General features: G+C 43.3%; 1 protein-coding gene across 2 annotated transcripts in view; it reads left to right on the top strand.

The window, feature by feature from the left end:
• The first annotated feature begins 198 nt into the window (after positions 1 to 198).
• The window catches only part of LOC113803688 (dual specificity tyrosine-phosphorylation-regulated kinase 1B), a 70,704-nt gene continuing 68,402 nt past the window's right edge, over positions 199 to 2,500 (top strand). For both annotated transcript variants that reach the window (XM_070139534.1, XM_070139533.1), the window contains exon 1: positions 199 to 1,579. In XM_070139534.1, the coding sequence (XP_069995635.1) occupies positions 1,384 to 1,579 (196 nt within the window). In that variant the 5' untranslated portion in view covers positions 199 to 1,383. The remainder of the gene's footprint in view (positions 1,580 to 2,500) is intronic.

Genomic DNA, 2,500 nt, shown 5'->3' with positions numbered 1-2,500 from the left:
AAAATGCGAAATGGCGACCTTCCGTGGCGAGAATCGAACAAAAGTTAATGCAGACATTAATGGATAATAACGAACAGTATGACAACAAAAAATAATAACACCAACAATGCAATGCAAGTAACGCGAAATGGCGAAAGGGCGATCGTTGGTTGCGAGAAGCGAGCGAAAGGAAGAGCAAAGTCTCGCTGAGTCTCGGCCGAGCGCTCAGCAAGCCAGTCAAGTCCGCTGCCATATTTGAGGAGTGCGCCCGAACTCTCCTCTGATCGATTTGCTCTATTATCGCGCTAATTGTATACTGTGTGGAGTATACGTGTGGTATATACAAACGAGGAGATACCGTCGGCAGGATATACACCCAGGAATACACCCAAGAACCCTGGAAAATAGGATAGCAAGGATTTAACGTGAGGATTCAAATAATGGTGGACTAACTCCCTTCATGTTTTGACGGGAGAAGTCTTTTGTGTGGTGTTTATACGTGCTTTGTAGCCTCGAGTGTGATGATCCACGAGTTTAGAGTTTGTTCGTAAGTGTTACGAACTCGGAGAGGAAGAGAGAGAGGAATTATCAGTGTAATATTAGTGTTTTGGGCGAGTGTTTTGACCCTTGTGGGCGCGTCCATTATCGCGCGCGGGGGAGGACGCTGACGAGACTCCCTCAAAACGTAAACAAACTGCGTTATCCTTAAAAAAATACTTCGTGTGTTGGAAATGAATGCAATTTTCAATGACACCCAACAAGAAATCGTCATTTAAAGGACCCTTTGACACTATTTCTTCGAAGCCAGATTGATTACGGCGCAGAAATAGTGGAATAGGAAGGCGGTGCAGGAGAGACCTGGAACATCCTCCAGGCAGGAGAGCGGAAGACTGGCTCGGATGCTTTTATTCAGCTGCTGTTTTGTCTCTAGTACAGCAATATGCAGGAGGATGAAACAGCCATTATTGCACATCCACTGGTTTTAGTTGCAAGGGGAGCAAGAAGGCGGAGGAGTGTGGTTTTATTACATGCATGGATTGTATGAGTGAAGGCTGTTGGGTTTTAACTCACAGAAGAGATACATATCACAAGAGTTTGCCGAAGCTCTAGATGCTCTAAGGAATATTCTTAAGAAGTTGTTGTGTTGGATTTTGGTATTTTATAAGAACTAGTTGGTAATAACTGAGTGTAGCTACAGCTGTGATTGCGTGTGACTGTGATTGAAATTATTGGATCTGGGACGGAAAGGGTGAGCGAGGGGTTGCGCCACCCAGCAAGGTATCCAGGAGCTCCCTGGGTAGAGCACAAGAGTTCCGTTTGAGCCTGGCAGGAGCCGGGATAGCGAGCCTTGGGGAGTGCGAGTGCAGTGGTGGGGCCGGGCCGGGCCATGCAGGCGGGGGTGCCATGGTGCTGGTGAGTGGGGGAGGGGGGGACGGCTCGGGTGCCGCAGCAGCTGGTGGGCGTGTGGGTGGGGCGGCCGCGGCAGCCCAAGCCATGGACAAGGCCTGGGGGGTGACCGTGGCCCCCCCGAATCAGCACAAGCGCCATGACCCCTGGCACAAACATGAGCTGGCAGACAAGGAGAGAGCCAAGCAGATGCGTAAGTATTAATTCTTTATCGTTTGAATCTGTCTGCACATGTTGCATGTTTTGAGTAAGTAAGGCAAGTTCCATTGGCAAAGAAAAGAAAATGGTGAAATTCCTATTGTGCTCAAGGCTGTCAAGCAAAACACTTGTATATTGTATTCAGTAGTGTGCATGACATTTGTAAAATCAATCCATTACTTTTATTTAGTGTTTTTTTTTGTTTGTTTGTTTGTTTGTTTTTTGTTTTGTGTGCATGTCCAGATTTTGTCACATGGGTTGATAGAGAAAAAATAACAGATTAAGATGTGTAATTTATTGGTAACTTGCCTAATTGCTCAGTTTCATTAGTCTAGATGTAGAATCATTGTAATAATTACTAAGTTTTCCATGTATATTATAGTGATGAAGAAATGACACATAGGAATAATTGATATTTAGTGTATCTATAAAGGCATTATATCTATTCATCAGAAATATCAGTTGGTGGTTCTGCATTTTGATGTTTCCATGAATATCATGCATTAACTGAAAATACATTTTACTCTGTCCTTGGTATTCATAATACTTTATTATATTGCAGTTTTTAAATGTATCAGTTGAAAAAAGGTAATTTGGCAGAATAGGGCTGCACTAAACAACACTATGAAGCTCATTCTTTGTGAAGTAAAGGCTAATAAAAGTTTTAGCATAATTTAGCAAGGTAGAGCTTAGACTGATTGCTAGTTTGATAATATCCAGGTAGGTTGACGAGCAGCTCAATCTTGTGAAAATAGTCATGGCGAAGGTTTGCTTGTCTTTGCCAAAGCTTTAATTGCAGAGGGTAGACGTCAGGGGACTGTATCGTGCAAACTTCAATAGGCTAACTTTGATAAGCAATTCTGGTGATTTATTTTCTTTCTGCAAAATGTTTATTTTACCAGATGTGCTGATTATG

This window comes from Penaeus vannamei, chromosome 25 (assembly GCF_042767895.1).
Source record: "Penaeus vannamei isolate JL-2024 chromosome 25, ASM4276789v1, whole genome shotgun sequence".
NCBI classification, from domain to species: Eukaryota; Metazoa; Arthropoda; class Malacostraca; order Decapoda; family Penaeidae; genus Penaeus; species Penaeus vannamei.
The sequence above is the reverse complement of the archived record's forward strand: the minus strand, read 5'-3'. Positions and strand labels throughout refer to the sequence as shown.